Raw genomic sequence first — 25,779 nt, forward strand, 5'->3', positions numbered from 1 at the left:
GTTGTTTCTTCATGATCGTTTTGCAGTGTTGATGTTTAGCTTTATTTCCAAGCACAACCCCGGTCACACACCTCCCCGCTCAGCCCCGGGAGAGCAGAAGGATGCATCAGCGTTCCAGTGCTAGAGAATGAAATGGCCGTTGACTTTCTCTTTTCTTTTTTCCTAAATCGAGGCACTCCAGCAGAGTCATCCCAGAGAAAAGGTTCTGAGACGAGCCAAGAGGAGGTGGGCGCCCATTCCTTGCTCAATGATGGAGAACTCCCTGGGTCCCTTTCCACTGTTCCTGCAGCAGGTGCGGTCCGCCTTCTGCCCGCTGGGAAGGGCGGTGCTTTCCACCAGCTTTTAACTTTAGACCGCGAGGGTTTCAATCAGAGTGGTGTGTGATAGATGAATGAATGCGGATGCATAGCATATGTTTAAATACATGGGGGTAAATATATGTCTTTATACCTACTTGTACTTTTTGCAGTTTTAGTTGTGCAACAGCCATTATTAAAACTGTAAAGCCCAGTTAAGACTTACAAACACATGGTTCCCTAATGGATTTTCCTATCAACAAGGGGATCAACAAGGGGTATGGTCTAGAAAATTCCCAAACATTTCTAAAAAAGGATGAATATTGCTTGTTGAGAAAAGGCCAAATGCTGTGAAGGGAAGAGACACATACACCTTCCTATTGCTTATCCCCAGGTCCCCTGCTTCCATCAACTGGATCCACATTCTCTTCTCTCTCTCTCTCTCTCTCTCTCTCTCTCTCTCTCTCTCTGTCTCTCTCTCATGTTTTGTGGAAACCTTAGCAGCTCTCTTTGCCTTCTTCCACTCCCAGTGGCCACCACCATTCGGTCCATGACTCGGGCTTCTCTCCCTCAGTTCTTGAAACGGTGAGAGAGCACCCTCCTTCACGTTCCGCCCACAGCCTTCTGGGCTGAGACGCCAGCAGACAGAGCTGAGAGACATGGCTGGGAAGCAGTTGTGTGCGTCACCCCAGTGTACAGTCAGGATCTTACCAAGAGGCCGGACACAACTTGGGAGAAACTTGCTTTTGAATCAAGCGCCAGACGATTACACTGGCCCAGACATGATGCCGTGTTTTTTCCCATGATCCCCGCCCCACACACAGAACCTCGGCTCCTGTAATAAAGCAGATGCTGACAAAGAACGGACACTAATTCAGCAAAGCATTTTCCAAGTTTTTGCCGTGCAGGCAGAACACTTTTTATCTCAAATCTGCTATCCTACGGGGTGGGCACAGGTAGGTTTACAGTTGTGAGCATGTGGAACAGTGTTCATTCTTGTATTATTATTTATTAATTATTGTGTTATTTAGTTGTATTACAACTGTAAAGCTACTTTTGCCAACCCCTCAGTGGTGAGATCATCGGCCTGTGGACCAAAGGGTCCTGGGTTCGATTCCCGGTCAAGGGCACATACCTTAGTTGCAGGCTCAAGCCCCAGCCCTGGTCTGGGTGCGTGCAAAGGCAACCAATAGACCTGTCTTTTTCACATCAGTACTTTCTCCCTCCCTCCCTCCCTCCCTCCCTCCCTCCCTCCCTCCCTCCCTCCACTGTCTCTAAAAATAAATGGAAAACATATCCACAGGTGAGGATTAACAACAGCAAGGAAAAGCAGCAGGATAATTTTTCATGCTCAGAATACTTGGTTTTCTAAGACAGGCAAAGTCGTAGATGTTTGAACCACATTTTCCTTAGTTATTCTGGAGAAGTAAGATGCTACTACATTACTTTCTTCATGCTTTGCTCTTGAAATTTCTCAATTATCAGATGTCCTTATTCTCTTTTGCTTTTCATTCATACATCATAATAAATAGAGGGCGGTTAGCAATTTCAGTAAAAACAGCAATGTGATTATATAAATATATAGATGAAGGTTTTGCTGAAATAAAATTTTGTCTCACGTATATAATATCTACCTTCTAGATCGAATCTGATACAGCACAGAACTACACTATATACTATTCTATAAGCGGGCCTGGAGTCGACAAAGCACCTCTGAATTTATTTTACGTCGAGAGGAACACTGGGAACCTGTTCTGTACCGGTCCTGTAGATCGGGAGCAGTACGGCTCTTTTGAGGTGAAGTCTAACGTGGACATATTGTCTCAGTAACGATTAAACTTGGCCATTGTGTTTCTCTGTTCATTTACCCTTTTCTGTCTTCTGAGTTTATCATCGAGGCATCCGATAGCGCCGACTTGGCTTGAGGCAGATAGAATTTCATTGATTCTCTTAGAAACTTCTTGGTGTCATAGTTTTACTGTTTTTGCTGTTTGTTTTTCAAAAAGGAAAAGGAGTACCCCTTCAAAAACAGTTATTAGTTGACAGAAAAGCTCTGTGAGCCTCTTTCTGGTAGAGAGAGAGATGGGAGCTAAGTGACATTTAGAATTAGGCCCCATACCTTTGCAATGGGAGAAAATTAACTTGTGAGCAAGTAAGGACTACGGACAGATTATTCAGTCGTTTCATCATCTGGGTAACTTCCCTTGGAGGAATGAGAGCTAATAATGTAAGAATTTAACCTAATGTATTGATTTTCCAGGAGGACCTGGTCATTAGCGTAAATCAATTTTAATTAGTTTATGTCTGTTTTTGATTAATTATTCACTAGTAGACCAAATTAACTGAACAGGCATTTATACTTTGAATTAAATAGTTAGGGATAGAATTGCTACAGCATGGCCTTCCAAATACCTGTGTTGTTCCGTTCTTTCTATGGCAGTTGTCCTGAGAAGAACTGGGATTGAAATTCATATTACAGAATCAAAAGAAATAGGTTGCATTGTCCACACAACTTACAGCCATTCACTTGTTCTATTTCGCACGCCCCCTTTTTTAAATCAAAAAGTTTATATGAAGACAGTTATCTAAATATAACCATCAATATGCCTAAAACCAAAATTAGTATAAAATAGGACAATATCTAAGTTAACAGCACATGGGAAATTTGGAGTCCTAAAGATCCAAAGTTGAAAAAGATCCAGAAAATTGTATTTAAAATTAATGCACCTGAAACTTTCAAACAAAACAAAATATAATCATCCTTAAGACTGTTTTGGGAAAATAATAATAAAAACCATTACACTCTTGTACAGCAACAGTGAGGAAACCAGAATTATCTGTTATTACATTAGACAATTTAAACATAGAGTGCTAGGCTACATCATGAAATCAACCGCCTTTTGTGGCCTTAAGGGTATGTCCACGTCCAGATACAATAACAAGTGGTAAGCCTCACACTGCAGTACTGAACAGTGTGCAGCTTATAGCCAACACTAGTGTGAACCATATTTTGGTGGATTATTTTTGCTCTTCTTATTTTACTCTCTTCACAGATAGTGGCCTTCGCATCAACTCCAGATGGCTACCATCCAGAATTCCCGCTTCCCCTGGTAATCAGAATTGAGGATGAAAATGATAATTACCCAATTTTCACAAATTCAACTTACATATTTACAATTGCTGAACATTCCAGAGTTGGTGAGTACCCACCCACTTTAACAATGTTTGGCAGCTTGGTGTGTCAATTCCAAAGTTCAGTTTTCCTCTGCCGTTGGGAGGCAGCATATCCTACTGGTAGGGAAGAGGGACTTCTCAGGCTGCTCTGGGTGCGACTCTCTCTGCCTTTCACTAGCTCGCTGTGTGCTGGGACCCTGGGCAATTGCTAAAATGTTGACAAGTCTTAGTTTTCTTGTCTGAAACAGGGGGTATCAATACGCAGGTTTGTCATGAAGAGTAATCCCATCTAATAAAAGAGTGATATGCAAATTGACCATCACTCCAACACACAAGATGGCCACCCCCAGGTGGTCAAAGATGGCCGCCCCCATGTGGACTCAGATGGCCGCCACAAGATGGCCTGCAGGGGAGGGCAGTTGGGGGCGATCAGGCCTGCAGGGGAGGGCAGTTAGGGTTGACCAGGCTGGCAGAGGAGGGCAGTTGGGGGTGACCAGGCCTGAAGGGGTGGGCAGTTAGGGGTGACCCGGCCCGCAGAGGAGGGCAATTGGGGGCGATCAGGCCTGCAGGGGAGGGCAGTTGGGGGTTTCCAGGCCAGCAGCGGAGGGCAGTTAGGGGCAACCAGGCTGGCAGGGGAGGGCAGTTAAGGGTGACCAGGCCAGCAGGGGAGGGCAGTTAGGGACAATCAGACTGGCAGGGGAGCAGTTAGGAGTTGATCAGGCTGGCAGCGGAGTGGTTAGGGGGTGATCAGGCTGGCAGGCAGGTGAGCGGTTAGGATCCAGCAGTCCTGGATTGGAGAGGGAGCAGGCTGGGCTGAGGGACACCCCTCCACCCCCATGCACGAATTTCATGCACCGGGCCTCTAGTTGAAGCATAATACACATGGAATGCCAAGCACAGTGTCTGAAAAGTATGAATTCCTCCATAAACGTTACTTTGCCTTCCTGTGTAACTAACATCACCAGGGAAGATGTGGAATCAGAAAGGATAGGGGACAGTTTAGCTTGAAGAAGAATGTGTGAGATAAAGGAAATCCTTTTAAGAGAATGTACGCCAAAAATAGTAAAATCTTAGCCTTGAAGAGACCTACTGATGTTCTATAGTGATTAAATGATTGACACTATTCTGGGCACAATCATCAAGGTCATTGATAATAATAGAGATGCTTTCTCATCTTGTGGGAATGCACCATGTTAGCTGGAAGAATGCAGTCTTTGAGTCTTCCTCTAGAAAGATCCAACTAAACCAAGAATTTTCAGAGAAAACGGACCCGTATGATCAATTTAAGTACAAGTTTACAAATAGAAAAAGGCCAAAGAATAATTAGAACTCTTCATTTTAGAAATACAAAGACCATGAAGGAATAGTGTCAACATTTATAAAATTATACATTGAATGCAGTATGGATATGGTCACCAAATTCCAAAATGTTAGGCCGCTGGGATACTGAAAAGGAGGGGATGCTTCATTTAGAAATCCACAAACTATTATTATAATAAAAACGATTATTACTCTGATATACAAGTAAGTTTTCCAAAGCATTTTCGAAGTACCGTATTTTCCGGCGTATAAGACGACTTTTTAACCCAGGAAAATCTATACACCCAGTCGTCTTATACGCCAGAAAAATACGGTAGATGGAAAGGAATGATATAATGGGAAAGTTGAGCCCAGCTGGTGTAGCTCAGGGGTTGAGCATCGACCTAAGAACCAGGAGGTCACATTCCTGGTCAGGGCACATGCCCGGGTTGGGGGCTCCATCCCTAGTGTGGGGCGTGCAGGAGGCAGCCGATCAATGGTTCTCTCTCATCATGGATGTTTCTCTCTCCCTCTCCCTTCCTCTCTGAAATCAATAATAACATGTATGTAAAGGGAAAGTTGAGAATGTAAAAGTTTTGGCAGCTAAAGAGGATTTTCCACTGTGCAGGCTCCACCGTGGGACAGGTGTGTGCGATTGACAGCGATGAGCCTGGCACGCTGCACACGCAGCTCAAGTACTCCATCCTGCAGCAGCTGCCGGCGGCCCCCACCCTGTTTTTCATGAACCCGACCACAGGTGTGATTACCACCACGACGTCTCAGCTCGACAGAGAGGTAAGGCCAACATTCTCCACGTATTGTTCGCCATGTTGTTAGTTAGTAGCACCTGTAGTCAGTGTGTTTTTGAACAGTATGTCATGAATCCAGTTTTCCAAATATTACCATGTTAAGTATGTTAATGGGGGTCAGTAACTTTGCAGTGCACTGATTTTGAATCTCTAATGTGTTCTCTAATTGTGTTTTATAAAATCGAATTTCCTAATATAAATAATTGTAGTATTAAAAGCAAATATCAAATAGGAAAAGTGGAACTTTGGGAAATGTGTAGAAATTTGGAAATACAACAGTGTTCCTTTCTCTGTCTGCATCGTGTCTTCCTCAGGAAGCTCATTTGCTTTCGTCCACTTGCATAGCTTAAAAAAAGTCTAGCCCTGACCGGTTTGGCTCAGTGGATAGAGTGTCGGCCTGCGGACTGAAGGGTCCCAGGTTCGATTCCGGTCAAGGGCATGTACCTTGGTTGCGGGCACATCCCCAGTAGGAGGTGTGCAGGAGGCAGCTGATAGGTGTTTCTCTCGCATCGATGTTTCTAACTCTCTATCCCTCTCCCTTCCTCTCTGTAAAAAATCAATAATTTTTTTTTTTAAAAAAGACCATATCTCTCTAATATCTGGCTTGCCATTTTCAGTTGTCTCTGGGAAATCTCACAGGCACCTAAATGCAGCACATCTGAAATCCAGCTCCTCTTTCCTTCTGTACAGGCGCTCCTTCCCACATCTTCTAGTCAGAATGCCATCAATACATTCTTGTCCTATTAATAATTTTTCTATTATGACCTTGAATTCATATTCTCCAAATTGTATTTGAAATCTCCTCTTTTCCCCTTGATCAAAATCACTTTCCAAAGCATGTTGATACTACCTCCAAAACTATTTTCCTGTTATATTCTCTCCTTTCCACTGTAACTGTCAACTGTCATAGTTTAGTCACTTATCCCAGTGGTCGGCAAACCGTGGCTCGCGAGCCACATGCAGCAGTTTGGCCCCTTGAGTGTGGCTCTTCCACAAAATATGTGTGGGCGCGCACGTACAGTGCGATTGAAACTTCGTGGGCCATGCGCAGAAGTTGGTTTTTGGCTCCCAAAAGAAATTTCAATCGTTGTACTGTTGATATTTGGCTCTGTTGACTAACGAGTTTGCCAACCACTGACTTATCCACTTGGTTATTCAACTACCTCCTCCACCAAGCACATATTCAGCTGAATTCTTAGACAGTTTATTTGGCCAACTCACTACATTTATAACCCTTAATCTTAAAATACAGTATTATGTGTTTTTCAGGTATTTCTTTGATTTCTAAAACTTTGTATCAAATTCATTTCCCCTTCTTCTCTCTATCCCTCATAGAATAGAGCAGTGGTCCTCACATTTTCTGATCTCAAGATCCCTTTACACTCTTAAGTGTTCTTGAAGATCCCAAAGATATTTTGTATATGTGGGTTATATTTATCAGTATTTACCCATTAGCATTTAAAACTGATAAAAATGTAAAATATATATTTAATTACCCAGTTAAAATAATAATAGGTATGTTACATGTTAACATAAATAACGTTTTTATTAAAAAGTAATTATTATCCAAAATAATAAATAATATGAGAATAGTGACGTTATTATATAGTTTTCCAAATCTCTTTATAGCTGGCTACGTAAGACAGATGGATTCCCGTATCTCGTGCACTCAGTCTGTTATAGGATGCAGGATTAGCTAGAGTAAACAAGGAAAACCCGACATGAAGCGACGTTAGAAAGGAGCAGAGTGTTTTAATGGTGATTTCAGATCCTGTGGCTGTTCATCTTCAGTACCACACCCACGCGTGACAAGTGGTCGTTTCCCAAATGGTTTTTTGCAGAGTGCACTCTGAAGGCTCATCCGTGGACCATACGTTGTTCCCTTAAAGCCCTGTGGTCTGTCTGTGCTGTGTGTGGACGGTTTAACCATGTATGATTTTGTGACACCACGCATCCGTCATATTGGTTCACTAAGTTATGCGGATCTCCCAAATATGGACACATTGCATTAAACAATGTTGAAAAACCACCTCCTCACTTGCATTAATACCACAGTGATTGGTAAAGATTTTCTAGAATTCTCATTTTTGTTTAAACACTCCAATGTATTATTGGTAGCAAATAGTTTTTCCCCCCTCAAAGTGTCAAACTTGATGTTTGACAAAATGTCTTTCAGATGTACCCATCTGAAGAGCCATCGATGTCTTTCATCTAAAGACGGTAGCTTATAAACACAACAACAGCAACAGCTAGTTCAGCTCATAAACCAAACAGTCACACGAGTGCTTTTCCTTGAGAGGAACCGCCGACTGTGTTATTCAGCAGAAGTGCCCCATTCACACCTCCCATTTCTTCACATGTGCTGTGGACTGAAACTGAATAAATTAGTCATTTTTTTTCACCGCATCCACAAAGAAATTCCCCAGTGAAATTGGCACTTATTTGTCTTATTATTTATAAACTCATCTATTTTTATTGTGAGTATGTGCCAGTGAAGAATACAGTATCATTTCCTGGATAAATGCATGAATTCGTGTTACAGCTCTGCATCGTATGCAGGTCCTTCATGGATTTGACGTAATCAGGAAAAGCAGATTGTGAATCAGTCCCTTGAGTAGATTCTTCTGACAGAATCGGCTGAAGACGAACCAAGGAGTCTTGGGACGGTTTTATCACGTGGCTCTGGAGCCATTTCCGGCTCCAGGATTCTGGTTTCCATCTGCTACCTCCAACCCTTGAAGGCCTTTGAACACCGGAGTTGTTCTTCCATGGGAGGACATCACAAGTTAATACTTAGGCCCACAACACTACATGTCTTCTCTTATCAACCAATCAATGAGTTATTTCTAATAAGTCTTAGTCCACTACAAATAAAATGTATATTTCCTCCTGGAAGTATACTCGAATGAGGTTTTTAAAATGTTTAATACATTTTAAATATAATAGGGCTGTTACTTTTCAAGCCAACATATGTGATTGGTTATGAGAGAAAAGTAAATCAGAAAAAATTATGTATGAAAAGCATAGAGATGGAGAGAAATTTTAGTTTTTAAGGGAATGAATGAAGACAAGGAAGTTTAAGAGGTGATGGAATTAAGGGAAGAAGGTGAATATTCTACATAGAAGGTTAGGATGGTTTTTCGCATATTATTTTTGTCTTATGAAAAGAGGGGGATTATGTAGGAATTATGCATTGTTATCATCTCTCTATATATAAAAGCAAATATATAGATGCAAATTGTCCCCTCGGGAGTTTGACTGGGAGACCAGGAGTTCGATTGCTTGCTATGACGTGCGCTGACCAACAGGGGGCGGTGCGGAACGAAGGAAGGCCCTGGCTGGCAGCCAGAAGGCCCTGATTGGCCCTGATCACCAGCCAGGCCTAGGGACCCTACCCGTGCACAGATTTTGTGCACCGGGCCTCTAGTTGTTTTATAAAAGAGGAAACCTAGGTAAGGGGAATTTTTCAACTGCCTGCGATTACATTTTGTTATTTTGGGAGTTGGGAATAGAACCCAAGTCTTCTCATGTTCAGTCTGGAGGCATTATTCTCCGTGTTTATAATCTATACCTCAATTACTTACGATAAATAAAACCACCACAAGGAGGAACACATTTTTAACTAGTGGTAAGCTTTCTGCAATCTCTGAGGAATGGAGATTCCTAAGAGCCAGATTCTATTTTCCTTGGAGACAAAAAATGACATAGCCCCGACCCTTGCTTTCATGCTAATTTAATGATCTTTTTATCAATGTAAATTTTTAAATGTAAATGTTTAAAATCTCTCTTTTTCATAGAATGATATTCACGTCATCTGGCATGAGTCACTGCTATCTGTTTTTGAACATACAAGAATGTGCTTTGGGTGGGAGAGAAAGGTTTTGATTGATTACTAGGCAATGTTAACTGTACTAAGACAGTGGTCAGCAAACTGTGGCTCGCCTCCCACAAAATTAGGAGTACCCTAATTAAGTTAATAACAATGTACCTACCTATATAGTTTAAGTTTAAAAAATTTGACTCTCAAAAGAAATTTCAATCGTTGTACTGTTGATATGTGGCTCTGATGACTAAGGAGTTTGCCGACCACTGAGCTAGGACTATATCTTTTCTTTCCATTGAGTAAATTTAAAACCAATTGATCCCACCATCTACGAGTAGCACTTTAAGCCTGAGAAACTGCTCTGCTTTCATGAACTAATTGAAAATTATTAGTGGGAGGAGATTGTTCCTCTGCCAGCATTTGAAAGCGATGAACTTGAACAGTGTCCCTCTTATATTCTTAATGCAGGGGAAATGGTAAAGTGTAAAATAAGACTCCGTTTCTAATGGTGCTTTCACTCAGCCATTGAATTCTTACGTTCCTTCCAGTTACTCGACAAGTACCAGTTGAAAATAAAAGTGCAAGACATGAACGGCCAACATTTTGGCTTGCAGACGACTGCCACCTGCATCATTTACATTGAAGATGTCAACGACCACCTGCCGACCTTCACACGCTCTTCTGTAAGTACACGGTCTCCGCGAGAGAAAGACGCGCGGCCCAGTGTGCGTGGCTGACGAGGCCCAGGTACTTCCATGTCCCGTGATTTCAAATGGAGGGTCCCCTGACGGCAGCGTGGAGTTGGAGTTTAAAATCATGGAAACACAGAACTTCGGAAATGAGAAGAAGCAGGCTTCCATCACACGGTGTTCTGCTTTTGTGAGTTACTAACTCTTTTTTTGTTTGTTTGTTTTGTTTTTATTATTTTAGTATGTGGCATCAGTGGAAGAGAATACAGTGGATGTGGAAATCTTGCGTGTCAGCGTTGAGGATAAGGATTTAATTAATACTGCTAATTGGAGAGCTGTGTATACCATTTTAATGGGCAATGAAAATGGACATTTTAAAATTGTAACAGATCCCAAAACCAATGAAGGGGTGCTGTGTGTGGTTAAGGTAAGAATAAGTCAGTAAATTAGTTGTCCGTAGCTTACAATATGATAGATTAGTATACTAGAGTTAATGAAAAGGAAGGAATTTTGATAAATGTAGGAATAATATAGATATATAGATAAATGTAAATGCTATGTTCTTCATATATAATGGGATGGGTATATCATTTTGGGAGCCTTTTTCTTTAAATGGAGGTATAATTGACATAACATTACATCAGTTTCAGGTATACAACATGATACTTGTATGTATTGCAAAATGATCACCACAATAAAGTCAACTTAGTATCTGTCACCACCCATACTTACAAGAAATGTTTTCCTTGTGATGAGAACTTTCAAGATCCATGCTCCTAGCTACTTTCAAATATGCAATACGGGATTATTAACTCTAATCACCATGCTGTTCATGACATTCCCATGATTCCCATGACATATTGACTTTATAATGGAAATGTGTACCTTTTGGCCAATTGATTCAATAGCCCATAAGTGGCACTTTATATTTCAGAAGCAACTCTTATCTCCATAAATCAATTAAAAATTACTAGTGTGAGGAACCTCGTGGAAAGTCGTGATTTAAAAATAGGTATATATGTATTCAAATAATATGATAATGGTATCCACGGTGTAACCGGTGTCTCTTCACAATTGAGACACTCGTACAGCTGTGATGCCAGGGGTCAGGGCCAGGCGTGCCCAGCCCATCGCTCTGCAGCTGGGGCTTCCCCAGGTGACTAGCTGCTCCTGGCCACACCCACAGGGAGGCTGCTGGTAGAGCGTGCTGTGTGTCCGGCGTGCACCTCATCCTTAGTTTGCTGGCCGTTCGAACATGTGGATACTTGTACACCTTCTTTGGAATACTGTTCCACAGCATCTCCGTAGAACTCGCCGCTCACTCCAGGGCCAGAGTGAGCGCATACAGTGATCTGAGCCTCTTCGGCTCTAGACAGAGTCATACCTGCTGCTTCGTTAACTAGAACACGATTCAGTGCTGGGTCTGTGGGGCTTCCCTTTTGTACATATTCACAGGGAGCATGGATCAAAAAGGATGAGTGCGTTTTTCTCACAATGATGACAATTAGCTGCAGTCGGTGGGTGGGTTTTCTTGGTTTCAAAATAGCAAAGAAATGTCCTTTAACCCTTTGCACTCGCTTGCTTTTTTCTCGATTCCTTTATTCTAATTCCTTTATTCGAGTGCAAAAGGTTAAATCTTCTCTCTTTCTTCACCCAACAGCCCCTGCCCTCATCCTTGGTCTCTAAGAAGGGAATGTATTTCTGTGAAGTCTGAGGCCTGACCCGTTTCTGTCCTGTAGGAAATGCTCTCACGCATTCTCATTACAACGACACAGCAGGCAAAACAAGAACCCTCCATTCAGCTCCGCACTGCCAGTTTTTTGGAAAGTAATTAGGATGAGAAAAGATAAAAAAGCAAAGTGTAATGGCCAGGAGCTTACCTTCTGTTTTCATGTCTTTTCTCTTTTAAAAATCCTATATAATAAAAGCGCAATATGCTAAGTATCCGACCATTCCACCAGTCGCTGTGACACGCACTGACCACCAGGAGGCAGACGCTCCGACTGGTAGGTTAGCTTGCTGCTGGGGTCTGGCCCATCGGGACTGGGCGTGACAGGCCAGACACTCCTTGGAGCCCTCCGGTGGTTGCTCCCCAGCCAGCTGGGCCCCATCAGCCCCGATCAGACTGAGCGAGATAGCCCGATCGCCCTGATCACCGGCCAGGCCAAGGGACCCCACTCATGCACGAATTTGTGCACTGGGCCTCTAGTGTTTTATAAGATTTGATCCATGTTTTCTACCTCAAACCAGGTTCAAATCATTTTATTCACCTCAGGAGCTGTCCCGAAATTAAAGGAGTAGCAAAGAGCTGTTGGTTAGGGTCTGGATCCCCTACGTCTGTGGTCGGTAAATTCATTAGTCAACAGAGCCAAATATCAACAGTACGACGATTGAAATTTCTTTTGAGAGCCACATTTTTTAAACTTAAACTTCTTCTAACGCCACTTCTTCAACATAGACTCGCCCAGGCCGTGGTATTTTGTGGAAGAGCCACACTCAAGGGGGCCAAAGAGCCGCATGTGGCTCGCGAGCCGCCGTTTGCCGACCACGGTCCTAAAGGAATGTCTCAGGTGCTAACCTGGAAGCACTTTCCCTGACCACGTCCTGAAACTGGTGTCAGGAGCTGTGATGTGCCTTGTGTTCATCTGCAGCTGGGGAGCAGGGTTTCGGTTGGTTTGGTTTGGTTTTGCCGGTTTCACCAGACACTGAGTCGGGTGAAGGATTACCCTCCTTCCCCCACCACCTCGTTTCTGGGCACGTGTTTAATGTTCTCCCGGCCCTTCCCAGCACCGCACCGACACAGTTCCAGGTGTAAGGAGTCATTGCCCAGCATTCCAAAAGCAAGCCGTTGCCCAGCATGGAATGTCATCTGTATAATGTATAATACCGCCTTCGTTCATGTTATGTCAGTTATACGTTATACATTCCATTAAATTGCCCATGGAATGTCATCATTGTCATGATTTTTGATCCCTGCTCCCTGTGAATATGTACAAAAGGGGACCCCGCAGCCCCATTGGCATTGCCCCGCAGTCCGTGTCCTGGACTGATTTCCAACTCACTTGCTTTTGCAGCCGCTGAATTATGAGGAGAGACAGCAGCTGACCCTGCAAATCGGCGTGGTTAACGAAGCCCCGTATTACCGAGAAACCACTTCAAGGTCAGCCATGAGCACGGCCACCGTCACGGTGAACGTGAAAAACCAGGACGAGGGCCCCGAGTGCGTCCCTCCCGTGCAGACGGTTCGGATTAAAGAAAACGCGCCGGTGAACACGAGGAGCAACGGATACAAAGCGTACAACCCAGACACGAAGGGTGGCAGCGACATAAGGTGCTTATAACTCAGTGTCACGAACTCCAAACTTACCATGGTCTTTACATTTGTAATTCATTTTGACACCAGGATTGTAATTTGGCTCATGATACGTTCTGTTATTTTAACTCCTTATGGACAGGTACAAGAAAATAAATGACCCAAAGGGCTGGATCACTGTTGATGAAAACACAGGGTCAATTACAACTTTTAGAAACCTGGATAGAGAGGCCGAGTCCATCAGGAATGGGGTCTACAACGTCACCATCCTTGCAACAGACAAAGGTAAGAGCGTTGTCCTTAAGCCAGCCGCGGACACTTTCAAGCCAGCGGTATACATCCTCAGAGTATTTCTCCCCAGGTGGCATTTACGGTCATGGAGACGTTTGCTGTAACTTCTTAACTCCTGTCTGCTTTCTAATAGCACCCTCAGTTTTATTTATTTATTTATTTTAAAAAATATATTTTATTGATTTTTTTTACAGAGAGGAATGAGAGGGATAGAGAGTTAGAAACATCGATGAGAGAGAAACATCGATCAGCTGCTTCCTGCACACCTCCTACTGGGTATGTGCCCGCAACCAAGGTGCATGCCCTTGACCGGAATCGAACCTGGGACCTTTCGTCCACAGGCCGACGCTCTGGCCACTGAGCCAAACCGGTTAGGGCAGCACCCTCAGTTTTAGATGTCAGGATAAAATAACAGTCACAGAAACGCTTGGAACTTGAATCACTTTTAAAAGTTACGTATGCATTAAATATCGAGAAAAATGACAAGTAACATTAGCTTCAAGTTATGTAATCATATCTCTTATAATATTTTGTTTGGCAGAAAAATTCACTATAAGGAGAACATACTTATTGCCCCGCCATAAAATAAAAAATGTATTTTTTAAGCCCTGTCCGTACTCCCTTCCTTTCTCCTTTTAAAAATTAGTCAAAACTCACGTCCATAAAAGTTTCCATGTCTATTGTAGCTGTTTAGGGAGTGAATGACAAATCTCAAAAGCAGTTTATTGTCTGTGTGACCCGTTTGAAAGGGGCCCAATAAATATTTAAATAAAAATGTTCATGCATAATTTCCTAGTGAAAACTCCAAACATTCAATGTTGTATTTTTATATCCGATTTTCTAGTTGGGAGAACGTGCACGGGGACACTGGGGATCATCCTGGAAGACGTGAATGATAACGGCCCAGTCATACTGAAGAAGACGGCGGTGATCTGCAAGCCCACCATGTCCTCCACGGAGATCGTGGCCTTCGATCCCGATGACCCTGTCAACGGCCCGCCCTTCAGCTTCGGCTTGGAGGAGGATTCTGACTCAGACGCCCAGAGAATGTGGGGACTGACAAAAATTAACGGTATGGACGTCTGAACACTTGGTCCTTTTCACCACGAGGATGTCTGAAATATGGTTTCCTTTTCAATTTTTGAAATTAAATTTCTTGGGGTAACATTATCTGTTTCTGGTGTGCAATCAGAGTCTGATCTCCTTCCCCATCCTAATGTATTTGACGCCCTTTATCCTGTTCTTCCTCCGGCCGCCCGGACATACTTCTTTCTTGTTGCCATGGAAGTGGGAACCAGTGAAGAAGGCGGGTTTCTCAGTGTTTCTGTGGCAGGAATTGGACCTCTCCAGGGCTCATCTCGATTCAGTCTTGTGCCAGGGTCCCTTAGGTGTTAACGTGAATCCTCATGTTCACTCTTGCTCCACATCCACACACCGCAGAGTGGCCTGTGCCATCACTATTGTTTTCTGCTTGGGATTCTCCCCGAACTTGGCTCCTTGCCTGTACTTCTGACTTGAAGCACAATCACATCTCTGCTGACGAGAATGGCGAGAGTTAAAGGGACCTTTAACCCTTCCGCAGCTTCTCCATCTGCTGACTGTCCCCCGGGGCCCAGGATGCCCTGACTCCCTGCGCCCCCCCTTTTAGGATCCAGACCAATAGAGCTGAGCGGGGTTTGTGTTTAAAATGCCCCGGAAAGAGTGTCAATCCCATGCTTTCAGCGACTACTCCTCAGCTTCTCGTGGTGGCAAAGGAAAAGAAGAAAGGGCTTGGATAAGGGAGAGGGAGAGCAGGACGGAGGAGGGAAGATGAGGTCGTATAGAAGCCGTAGTGGCAAGCCGAGGCCCTGTGTCAGAATCGTGTCTAAAAGAAATCATACCCCGAATGCTCATGTTAAATTTGTCAAAGCTGTGATGAAAAGCAATCTCTTCACAAGTTTCCTAGTTAGGAGAGGGAGACTTGATTCGTGGACAGATAAATGTTATTGCAAAAACCAGAAGACCCTTTCAAAGGGGCAGCAGGGACCAGCGTTTCTATGCAGTACGTTTGCAGCGGCTGCAGATTGAACCACTTGGTCTGTTCACATTTGCGATCTCGCAGCTGCTGTGCCATCCCATCGGGAACGCCCGTTTGTAGGGAAGTTTGGGGACGGTCCTGTCATAGCGACTTGGGCTCTGGAGAAAGCGATGACATTCTATGACGCTTAGTTTTATTTACTTGTTTTTTCCAGATACAGCAGCCCGTCTTTACAATCAAAACGACGCCCCGTTTGGATCGTATACGGTCCGTGTCAGAGTGACCGACAGACACGGCCTGTCCCACGTCACGCCCTTAACTGTCATCATGTGTGACTGCATCACCGAAAACGACTGCTCGTTCCGCGGGGTCCCCAGGACCGGCGCCGGGGAGTTCCGACTTGGAAAGTGGGCCATCCTCGCCATCCTGCTGGGCATAGCCTTGCTGTTTTGTGAGTCCCTGCTCGCACCCAAATAATAGCCTTCGCAGTAACTTTCCAGGCACACGGTGAGAGCAGCACCGTTACCTGTGGCTGTTCATTCGGCTGGAGCCGGATGTCCATGTACACGCAGATCTAATGTACCTATGAAGGTGCCTTTATTTGTACTCCCACTGTTACCTCCGCGTCAACAAAACCTAACCCAGGAGCACAGCATGCGGCGTGCCGCTGTGCCCTGTCCGCTGAGGGCAGGCGTGTCTGTTGTGCACCCTGGCACCAGCTCCCGTGGGTGCATTTTCTGGCAAGCCACCTTGGTGTTCACATCAGACATCCCCTCCTCCCGCTGTCGGGTGCTAACCTCAGGGACTCTCTCTCCTCCTCCAGGCATCCTCTTCACCCTGGTCTGTGGGGCCACGGGGCCGGCCAAAAGGCCCACGGCCCTCCCTGATGATGTCACCCAGCAGAACCTCATTGTGTCCAACACCGAGGCGCCTGGCGATGACAAAGTGGTAAGCGGTTTGTCTTTTCTATCTTTTTATTTAAATATCTTTCAATTGATCGTTACAGAGAGAGAAAGGGAGAGGGGAGAGGGACAGAGGGAGGAACACCCATGTGAGCGCATTGATCGTCTGCCTCCTGCCCGCCCCTCACTGGGGATCGGACCTGCAACCCTGGCGTGTGCCCCGACCGGGTATCCACCTGGCAACCTTTCAGTGCACAGGACGGCGGTGCCCAACCCACTGAGCCACACCGGCCAGGACTGTCTTTTTAAAATAAATACAAGGGGTACATTGGCCTAACCAACGGTCATCATCTTTTTCTGAACAAAGTTCTTTTGAAATCAGGTAACTTGCTATATAGAAACGTCATCGTTCCCATGGAACATATAACAGGACATCGATTCCCATGGCAATCGGTGGCATTTCCATGTGGCCACACAGTGTTCCTTAATAGTAACAGTCCTTGAGTTTGCCAGCATTACTTCCCATTTCAAATGTTTCATGATTTCAGCATTACATATCTATCTATCTATCTATCTATCTATCTATCTATCTATCTATCTATTGAAACCGCTGTTTGTGTTGTAAAAGGTTTCAATTAATTATTCACTGATCATTAGCATAATTATTTTAATCTTATTTTTTGGCAACAGCACTAAACTGACTATAAGCTTGGGTCAGCGTGAGAAGGACTTTAGTGGAGTCTTTCTGGCTCTCATGTGGGTTGGAGAGGAGTCTCGGGTCTCATATATGAAACAGCAAGGCCAGCGAGTGACTACATTGCCCCAACTTTGACTTCTCGCCTAATATGTCCATGAGGAACAAGTAATTTCCCTGCAAAAGGCATCATCGATGGTTAGCGCTGGAGAGATTTAGAAAACAAAAGGGTGGTGGCGTCTAGGAAGGTGTGGGGAAAAATGAAACTTGGGGTTCTCTCTAACAACACAACATAGCAAATCAGGGGCAACCTCTGGTAGCCTTCCTTTCCCTGCTGATGTGTTTTTATTTATTTAGATGGCAAAGATTCATTACTGCAGCTGAAATTCTTGTTGTTGTTAATCCTCACCCAAAGATATTTTCCATTGATTTTTAGAGAGAGTGGAAGGGAGGGGAAGAGAGAGAGAGAGAGAAACATCCATGTGAGAGAGACACATCGAAGGGTCCCGCCCACACGTGCCCAGGCCACAGCGAAGATTCCTTTGTGGCCCCTTTATTTCTGTTGTTCTTGTTTTAGTTGAAGGGGAACCAGCTTTGACACGGAATGAAAATACTGGTCCTCATCTCTGTTTCCCCACTCAGGTGGCGGGAGTGGCTTTAGACTGAGCAGGGGAAGCGCGTGTAGACATAGTCCTGGAGGCCTGGCTGCCGGCGGGCGGCGCTGGGGGGCTTTAGCAGATGAAGCTGGGCAGTCTGGGAGGAAGTGTCCAACCACAGGACCCCCGTCAGCTTTCTGATTTGTCTCAGGGTCCAGGCCGATCAACCCCTGCCATCTGCGGCTTGCCTCGGACACGACTGAGGCCTGCGGTTGCAATAGCTGAGCCTCAGGGCTGCCAGGCAGGCTCAGCTCCTGCTCTCAGAGAGCTCACCTCCTAGCACAGAGACTCAGGCCTTATCTGCATGCCTGTTGTTGTTGTTGTTGTTGTTGTTCTTCTTCTTCTTCTTCTTCTTCTTCTTCTTCTTCTTCTTCTGCTTCTTCTTCTGCTGCTGCTTCTTCTTCTTCTTCTCCTCTTCCTCCTCCGCCTCCTCTCCTTCCCCACCCCTCCTCTTCCTCCTCCTCTCCTCCTCCTTCTTTCTCTTCCTCTTCCTCTCCTCTGTGGGCCCTGACGCAGTCTGTTTTGTTGCAGTATTCCGCCAACGGCTTCACCCACACCGTGGGCAGTGCGGGGCCGGGGGCCTGTGGCCCCATGGGATCCGGGCTGATCCACGGAGGGCAGGAGGCCATCGAAATGGTGAAGGGACACCAGACCTTGGACCTGTGCCGGGGGCCCGGGCAGCATCACACGCTGGAGGCCTGCGGGGCGGGCCGCGTGGAGGTGGACACCTGCAGAGGCACCCACTCCGAGTGGCGCAGCTTCACCCAGCACCGCCTTGGCGAGGTGCGTTTCCCCAGCCGCCCGCACCCCCACCGATTCCTCTGCGACTTCCTAAGTGATCGCAATCGAATGGCCTGATTGAATCTAGCTCTTAACGATTAGTCTACTAAGTGGAAAGCTGCTTTCTTTCATCTTGATTTAGTTCTGGGAAGTGGGTCTTTGCCTCACATGCTGTTTGGTTTTTAGTTCTTACCGAAATTATGTGAGATATTTAAATTCTTTTCCTCACGGCGTCGTGTTTATGTTTCCCACGTGGGAACTCGTGGCTTACAAATCAGAAGGGTGATCTCAGACTATCCCAGCCAGCACGGTCACCAGGCCTCTCTGGGAAGATCTGCACACGCGTCCATTGGGATCAGTTTAAGGGATGCATTTCACGTCAGCCAACATGTTTAAAGGGAAAGTGAGGGTCCCTTGAAATGAGCACTTGTATCCTTGTGTCCCGTGGGTGGCTTTTAGGAACATGCTATGTCATGAATGTATAGTGTGATTTGTGCTACAGACCAATCATGTGCATTTCTTACATGTAGGAATCCATTAGAGGACACACTCTGATTAAAAATTAAACAATCGAAGGTAAATCAAAGCCCTTTTTTCACGTTGGTAAGTCTTGGTGTTTAAAATGCTAATAATAAGAGGCATTGTGTTCCCCCCTCGGCAGAAAGTGCAGCTGTGCGACCAGGATGACAGTCACGGACACGCCCAGGACTACGTCCTCCCCTACCGCTACGAGGGCCAGGGCTCGGTGGCCGGCTCCGTGGGCTGCTGCAGCGACCGGCAGGAGGAGGAGGTCCTGGACTTCCTGGATCATTTGGAACCCAAATTTAGGACACTCGCAGAAGCATGCGTGAAGAGATGAGTGCATCCGATAAGTCTACCAAAGCCAGTGGCTTTATCACCTTTTCTGCCTTCCTTTTTTTTTTTTTTTTTTAAATTAAATTAAAGACCAGGGTTGGGTTTTTTGTTGGTTTTTTGTTTTTTGTTGGTTTTTTGTTTTTTGATTTTTTCAATAGAAGACACTGTGCTTGAGTTGGGGCTATGCTTTTGTTTTGATGGGATGTCTTGAAAATGCAGTGAGGGAGAAATGCTGTGAGTGAGTGCACACATTTCTCAGTTCTTCACAGAGTTTTCAGTTACTTGTCTTCCACCCCAAGGGACCTACAGAAACAGAAATATTCAGGAAGTCTGCGTTATTGTTTACATGTTGGCATACTGACAACAGCCAAGTTATAGTGCAATAAAAATGATTAGCGTAAGTCTTTATCGTAGGCCGAAGTATTACCTAACAGAAACATTGTGGAGGCCTGCTCTAACGTGATCTCCTGTTACCTAGTTAATTCATTGTTGGTGTGGTGCTTGAAGACTGTTGTACTCCTAACCACTCTAAAGTGTGTATATATACTGCATTATTGATGTTTTTTATTCTTACAACAAGACCTTTCTTCATAATGCAAAGGGAGATTCCCAACCAGGCGTTGACTGTTATATTCCATTTCGGTGGAGTTGAGTTTCTAGGTTGTATTCCATATGAAATCTTGCACTGAGTCTACGTTGCCTCTGTTTCCCACCTTGTCAGCAAAAGTTAAGTTTAAAAAGTGCTTTAAGAATGTATTTTTATTCTTGCAAAGTTTTGGTGTCTCTCTCTCTCTCTCTCTCTCTCTCTCTTGTCTCTCTCCTCCTTCCTCCTCCCCTCTTTCCTCTTTCTCTCCCTCTCCTCCTCTCCTTTCCATTTCTCTCTCTTTTTCCCTCTCTCTCTTTCTCGCCTCTTTTTTTTTTTTAATTCTTACTTGGGTTGGAGAATTTAATATATTTTTTAAAACTATCTCTTTTTTCTTCTCTTGTAAAGTGAGTTATTCTGTTTCTGTTTTATGTGAAGGCATGCATGCATTCTTAGTTTTCCTTGAAATCAATGTAATGTTGACTTTATTGTTTCAAACATCTTGGTGATTACTTCATTATCTCTTCAACAAAGAACCTTTAATTTTGCCTCTGAAATTGTAGAAATGTGTGATTTTTTTTATTAGATACAACTTTCTATGTTAACAAAAGGAATACTGTAATTAAAATTGGGATGTGGCCATTTTGTATATAATAGAATATTTACAGTTCCTATCCTTAGTGCGAGGATACCGTTTATAAATGCAAAAGAGTGATGGTTTTTCAAATAAGCTTTTTAATACAGGGACTGGGAAAGCTCTGTAGGAACAGATATTGTATAGCTTTTTGGGTGACATGGTTCGTCATAGCTATGTGTTTGTGAAGTTATTTTTTACTATGTTAAGATTACAGTTCTTAAGAATGTAGAGAAAACTATTTAAATTTTGAAATAATGAGACAAAGTTAAATTTAATAGTCAACCAAATTCCAGGCCAGGTTTCACAGCCGATTTTTAGTCAATAAATTTTCTATATATGCTAACCATATGGACATTTTAAGTGCTTTTCTAACATTTGTGACTGCTAGTCATATGCCTATCTTGAATTCACAAGATTGGCTTGTAACAATTATTTTTAAGGATTAACATTTGATAATTATTCAATAATCGGTTCATCTTTTCCATGGTTTCATTACTTCCCAGTCAAATATACGATTTCTCAAAGTTATTTTTAATAAATTACATATGAATTTCTTGTATAGTATTGGTTATGATAAAGGAAATCAAGTAGTTTTTAAAAATTAGTATGAGGTTGTTAATCACGTGTGTGATATGAGAATTTATTTATGGGATTTTGTTTTCTTATTTAGAGAAATGAGTCTTTTTAGAATCCTGTTCTATATTTTTTAGAATTTTAGAGTTTGATTTGGAGAGATAATCATCCATTGTTATTATTTTCTATTCTAAAGACTGTGATGCTATGGGCTATTGTTAAGTTGCATAATTTCTCTGTGTCTTTTTTTCATCATAAAATGGGGAGTAATAATAGAACTCCTTAGAGTGACTGTAAGGCATTTGAATAAAAAATGGGTTTTAAGCATGAACGTCATACACCTAAAAAACACTCATAATAATACGAAATGATTTTAAATAAGTCACATGTACAACCTGTGTCATGTTAACAAAAATCAATTAAGAAAATAAGATAATGGGAAGGTTTTTGGTCAGTGTTTTGTTTTGTTTTTCACTTTAGAATGTTTGTCAGTTGAGTATGTCTCTCTTCATCACGCTGGCTTGGTAACTGGGTAGTATATGTTCGATAGTTCAGAACATACTAGTACATTGCAAAGATTGCTGAACCCTGCCTCAGCTGCTCTCCCAGCTGCCCTGCCAGAGAGAGGGCTGGCCTCAGAGGCAAGCACTGGCCTGCCTGGGAGTTTAATCTCTCCGGCAGCCCCTCTGTGAGTGCAGTCTCCGGAGAGAGTGCCTGATGCAGACCCCCGCTCCCCCTTCCCAGCTGCGGGATTTCAGAAGCCCCTTCAGCTCTGAGTCTAGTTCCCTCCCTTGTCTGACCTGCGTAAGGGAGGTGGAGGAGTCTGCTTCGTACTCTTGTTATCAGAGTTGGAAGAGCTGGCAGAGTCACCACTCCGTGTGTGTGTGTGTGTGTGTCTGTGTCTGTGTGTGTGTATGTGTGTGTGTGTCTGTGTGTGTCTGTGTGTGTGTCTGTGTGTGTGTGTCTGTGTGTGTCTGTGTGTCTGTGTGTGTGTGTCTGTGTGTGTGTGTCTGTGCGTGTGTGTCTGTGTGTGTGTCTGTGTGTATGTGTGTGTGTCTGTGTGTGTCTGTGTGTGTGTGTGTGTGTGTGTGTTAGCTGCTGCAGTGTGATGGGAAGAGGGCGCTGTGGTTGGAGTGACCATCGCTCCAGTCTCCACTTTGCTGGACAGCTGACACCTGGCCCCGATGCCGCGTCCTCCCCAGAAGCTGACGGTATCTCACTGTGATGGCCGTGGGAGCTCCATGGCTTACTGGTTCCCAGGTATTCAGGAAGCTGTATCTTATCCACAGCCCACCATCGCGAGGTTGTGGTAAATCTTGAGACTTGAAGGAAAAGCAGATACAATTGCTAATCAACCTTAGATGGCCTCAGGAGGCAAATAGCATTCAAACCTTTAGAGGCTTTTCCTGAGAAATGGACGGGGCTGTTTCAACAGGAAAAAGCCATAGGGATTTGCTGGTAGCTCCGTGCAGCCTGTGTTAGGATCTCCCTGTAATCCTTTTTTTTTCTTTTTCTTCTTTTTTTTTTTTGATCTGACTTTGACAGCAGGTTCCCTCAGTCTCCATCTCCAGCCCTTTCCTGGGCTCCGCATTGAACTAGAGACACCGGATGTTGCCCTAGTCAGCCCTTAGGCCGGTAACATCCTGAGGACAGCGCACTTTCCCCTCCATGTGGCTAGAGCCGTCAATGTCCAACCTCCTGGAGTAAATGAAGCTCCGAGGGTTGTATGATACCCACTTAGACCTCGGTTCTGCGAGAACCGTGATCCTGCCAGGGCTTGAAACCTACTGTGCCAAAAGACAAACCTGCTCCCACATCAGATTTTCCTGTGTTTCCATAGAGGGTCTTCCTAATCACTTAGGCCGGAAACAGCATCCTCAATTCTTTATCTCTCTTTGCTTCACACAATCTATTTGTTGCCCCAAACTGCCCAATTTTCTGAGAATTTTAAATACCAATTTCTCAGCTTAAATTTATTTATGTACTAGAAACCTGGTGTATGAAATTCATGACTGAGTGGGGGTTTCCCTCAGCCCAACCTGCACCCTCTCCAATCTGGGACCCCTCGGGGGATATCTGACTGCCGGTTTAGGTCTGGATCAGGCCTAAACCGGCAGTCAGACATCCCTCTCACAATCCAGGAGTGCTGGCTCCCAACCGCTCGCCTGCCTGCCTGCCTGATCACCCCCTAACCACTTCCCTGCCAGCCTAACTGTTCCCCTGCTGGCCTGATCCCCCCAACTGCCCTCCCCTGCCAGCCCGATTGCCCCCAACTGCTCTCCCCTGCAAGCCCGATTGCCCCCAACTGCCCTCCCCTGCAGGCCTGGTCACCCCCAACTGCCCTCCCCTGCCAGCATGATCACACCTAACTGCCCTTTTCTGCTGGCCTGATCGCCCACAACTACCCTCCCCTTCCGGCCATCTTGTGGCAGTCATCTTTGACCACATGGGGATGGCCATCTTGTGTGAGGCCGTGAGGGTCAGTTTGCATATTACCTCTTTATTATATAGGATTGCTTGAATCTATTTCACCTTTGTCCTCAATGTTCTTTCCCTTCTCCTTAGTAATCCCTTGGCAAAACCCTGTCAGTGGATACACCTGTTTCATGACTGTTACTTGAGCTCTGAAACATGGTTTAAGAGAAAAACATTTAACCACGCTGACTCTCAGTCCTGAGGCACAGTATACTTTGGCTTCCATCATTCGGTAACTGCCCTGTTACCTAAGTTAAGGGTTTTTCAATCAGTGAGATGCAGCCATTGCTTGAGACACAGCCAATTAATTTGAGGGGTGACAATATACATTATTAATGAAGAAAAACATAGGGATAGTAAGCATTGTTCGTGAAACTTTTGTTCCAGATTAAATACATAAATTGTGTACCAGTTCACAACATTAAAAAGTGTGTCTGGCTCTGGCCAGTGTGACTCAGTTGGTTGGCATCATCCCAGGCACCAAGGGGTTGCCAGTTAGATTCCCTGTCAGGGCACATGTCCAGGTTCGGGCTTGATCCCTGGTAGGGGGCATGAAGGAGGCAGCCGATCGATATTTCTCTCTTAAATTGATGTTTATCTATCCCTCTCCCTTCTTCTCTCTCTAAAATTAATAAAAAATCTTTAAAATATTTCTTATTGAAAACTTGAGTCCATAATTCAAAACACCAACTTAGTCATTTTTAAATTTTACACCTGCTCTCTGTTCAAATCTCTAATCCACCTTCCTCACTTAGCAGATAGCTTTGCATCTGATTTCAGAGACAATCTAAAGCTGAAGAGAACTTCTTTATCTTCCCACCACCTACTGCAACAGACTACCAACAACCATACCATATACTTTGGCCTCCATCCTTTGTAATGGCTGAGCTGCCTCTGCTCCCACTTAAGGCAACCTCTCCATTAATACACTGGGTCCCATGACCTTTTTCCTCCTCAAGATCTTTGTCCATGAAATTAAACTGCTGTCTCTTACATCATTAATTATACACTCTTGCCTAGATCATTCCCAATAATAAATAAACAGCAATGCTTTATAGAAGTAATAGTTAAACATGGATATAGTAGTTATGTGCCATATCCTGTTATAAAAACTGTACATATGTTAATGCTTTTTAATCCTTACTCAAATTAGAAACTATCATTCCCATTTTATGGATGAGGAAACTGAGGCACAGAATGTTAAATAACTAGCTGAGGGTGGCAGTACTAGGGTATAATAGAATCAATATTTGAACTATGTAGGCTGATGCCAGAATTTAGGTTCTTAACCACTATGCAATTTGCTTCTCTCGTGTGAATAAGACTTGTTGACTTCAAGATGTCCTTCAACTATTGCCTCATTTTCTCTAGTTCTTTTTATAGAAAAACCTAGCAGATGACATGAAACTTTATATAGAGAACCCTAAAGATTCCTCCAAAAAACTACTAACTGACAAATGAATTCAGTAATGTACCAGGATACATAATAAATACCCAGAAATTGGCTGCATTTTTATGCACCAATAATGAACTATCAGAAAGGAAAATTAAGAAAACAATCCCATTTAAAATTGTATAGAAAAATACCTTGAAATAAACTCAACCAAGTTTACTATGTTGTACTTGGAAAATTATAAGACATTGAAGAATGAAATTGGAGAAAATACAAATAAGTGGAAGCATATACCGTGTTCATGGAAAGGAAGTATTATCATTAAAATGTCTATACTACACAAAGCAATCTGTAGTTTCAATGCAATTCCTATCAGGATACCAATGGCATATTTCACAGAACTAGAACAAATATTCCAACCACAAAAGACCCCAAATAGCCATAACAATCTTGAGAAAGGAAAAAAAAAAAAATTGGAGGAATCATGCTACCTGATATCAAACTGTACTACATGGCCATA

The 25,779-nt window shown here is 43.9% G+C and overlaps 1 protein-coding gene across 3 annotated transcripts in view; it reads left to right on the plus strand.

Annotated features, from left to right (window-relative positions):
- DSC2 (desmocollin 2) overlaps positions 1-21,781 on the plus strand; it is a 32,541-nt gene extending 10,760 nt beyond the window's left edge. The window contains exons 4-17 of one of the 3 annotated variants that reach the window (XM_079784985.1): positions 173-292; positions 1,938-2,093; positions 3,350-3,494; positions 5,398-5,564; positions 9,950-10,084; positions 10,332-10,517; positions 13,165-13,421; positions 13,546-13,688; positions 14,539-14,766; positions 15,926-16,162; positions 16,535-16,659; positions 18,495-18,746; positions 19,274-19,319; positions 19,405-19,538. In XM_079784985.1, coding sequence (XP_079641111.1) covers positions 173-292; positions 1,938-2,093; positions 3,350-3,494; positions 5,398-5,564; positions 9,950-10,084; positions 10,332-10,517; positions 13,165-13,421; positions 13,546-13,688; positions 14,539-14,766; positions 15,926-16,162; positions 16,535-16,659; positions 18,495-18,746; positions 19,274-19,309 — 2,187 coding nt within the window. In that variant the 3' untranslated portion in view covers positions 19,310-19,319; positions 19,405-19,538. Of the gene's footprint in view, positions 1-172; positions 293-1,937; positions 2,094-3,349; positions 3,495-5,397; positions 5,565-9,949; positions 10,085-10,331; positions 10,518-13,164; positions 13,422-13,545; positions 13,689-14,538; positions 14,767-15,925; positions 16,163-16,534; positions 16,660-18,494; positions 18,747-19,273 lie in introns of all 3 variants that reach the window. The other 2 variants (XM_079784984.1, XM_079784986.1) reach the window with 2 other exon arrangements.
- Positions 21,782-25,779: the final 3,998 nt, after the last annotated feature.

This window comes from Cnephaeus nilssonii (assembly GCF_951640355.1).
Source record: "Cnephaeus nilssonii genome assembly, chromosome: 11".
Classification (NCBI taxonomy): domain Eukaryota; kingdom Metazoa; phylum Chordata; class Mammalia; order Chiroptera; family Vespertilionidae; genus Cnephaeus; species Cnephaeus nilssonii.